The sequence below is a fragment of the Fopius arisanus genome, unplaced genomic scaffold, assembly GCF_000806365.1.
Source record: "Fopius arisanus strain USDA-PBARC FA_bdor unplaced genomic scaffold, ASM80636v1 scaffold00017, whole genome shotgun sequence".
NCBI classification, from domain to species: Eukaryota; Metazoa; Arthropoda; class Insecta; order Hymenoptera; family Braconidae; genus Fopius; species Fopius arisanus.
In genome coordinates this window covers 1,106,108-1,107,917 of record NW_011887756.1, presented here as the reverse complement: position 1 = coordinate 1,107,917, position 1,810 = coordinate 1,106,108, and the positions used below count along the sequence as shown (strand labels likewise).

The 1,810-nt window shown below is 37.6% G+C and overlaps 1 protein-coding gene across 1 annotated transcript in view; it reads right to left on the bottom strand.

Moving 5' to 3' along the window:
• LOC105263938 (hemocyte protein-glutamine gamma-glutamyltransferase) overlaps window positions 1-1,810 on the bottom strand; it is a gene marked incomplete in the record, with an annotated part of 10,084 nt that overhangs the window by 2,392 nt on the left and 5,882 nt on the right. Inside the window, 2 exon segments of the mRNA XM_011300470.1 lie at window positions 7-241; window positions 734-1,359. Coding sequence (XP_011298772.1) covers window positions 7-241; window positions 734-1,359 — 861 coding nt within the window.

The window sequence follows — 1,810 nt, the reverse complement described above, 5'->3', positions numbered from 1 at the left end:
GGCTACTGAACTAAAGTCATTGATATTTGTTTTGTTCTGATAGACAAGCAATAAATTATTGTGACAAATTGGAATTTCATTGTTACTACAATCGTAAATCAGTTGGGAAGAGTTGAAAATGTTTAATTTATTATTTACTGTACCTTCAGGCGATTTGTACTCGTGTGTGATGTCCTCTCTGTCTCTATCTCCATTGGGATCGAAGATCCACGGTTTCTTCGTCAATATCATGCGTCCGATGCTGAAAGAAAAGAAATAATTCTCATAATCTGCGATCATCATGAATATATGCAAAACAGTAGATGCGTAATTAAAAATACAATTGCGCGTCAGGGAGTGAAAATGAGATGAGGGTTTTCCTTTAATTGGAGTTGCAGAATTTTAAACAGATACTGAATGCTCAAGTTGAATATTAATAACAAAACTGGATCTACATTGTAAACAGAGTACTTACGTAAAAATCTCAACGCCTTAAATAAACAAACAAATAAACGTATTAAAACTAGAGATCTTATAAATCTTTACACATACTGAATAAAATATAACAATATAATTAAAACGATATCATTGAAAAGATGTCATAAAACGATTTAACAAAAATGTTCTCTAGTTTCAGAGATCCATTATTTATTTATGGCAGCTGGATGTACTAGACAAGGAGATTCTCTCTGAAATACTGAGATGAAATGTTTTATTATAATAATGAGAATGAATAAGAATGGAAAAGACTTACTGTCGGGTGTTCGTGTCGATTTTTCTCCATCCAATGATGGAATTAGGATCTTCGAGCCAACGGATCTGATCAGCATTGACACTAGCGATCAAGAAAGGAATATCGTAGTTGCACCCAGTGACACCCTGACGAATAGCTTCAACAGAAGCTGGCCCACACCGATACAATCCCTCTGACTGTTCCTGGGGTGTTCCATCGATAGCCTGCCACCCTCCGTAACCCCTTGGTAAATCAGGACGAGACATCCATACGTCATTCCACACGTGATAATTCCAGATGGAATCAGCAGGTCCTCCGGTCTCGGGATCGACGTCCAGACGATTCATCTCGGCATCGAAGTGAACGTCCAGGGATAGGGAGCCATTCGCATCGTGGGCTGATACCACGTTGGTGACGACTCGAGAGGGCAATCCCAGGGCACGACAGATCGTCGTCACAACTCCAGCGAATACCCAGCACTGGCCGTATTTTACACGTTCTCCACCGGTCTCCAGGTACTGCTCCAGAATCGGAATGCTGCCGGTCCAGGCTGAAGGGGAAACCCCGTCGTCATAAGGCGGGGACCAATTACCCTCTAAAATTCCGTCGTACACGTATTCCCCGTCGACGACGTTGAAAGCGTTCGCCTGTGAAAAATATGTTTAAAGAAAGATAAGTATAAATATGTGGTTTTCATCGCCAGACTGCTGGATTTATCCCAGTAATTTAGCCCTCGATAATTAATCGTATATATATATATTAAATTTATATATTTATATATGTAATTGTATGCAATTCTTGTGGGGGCGAGCTGGGCAAAATGGAACACTTGGGGAAGATAATTTTTAACTGTTGCGAATTTAATTTATTCTTTTAATTATACTCGTATTTACTCAATTTTTTGGTTTTTCAATATTTTTTGCTTCTGATTGAAAAAATTTTTATGTGGGAAATCAACATTTTTTTATCAGTCAATTGTAATAAAATTCTGGAAAAACTGAAATGTTGAGTAAGGAATTCTTATGATTGATTATTGATTATAAAAAATTTTCCCCTCCTTATCTCCTCTAATTTTTTCATTTTTTATTTTATCCCATA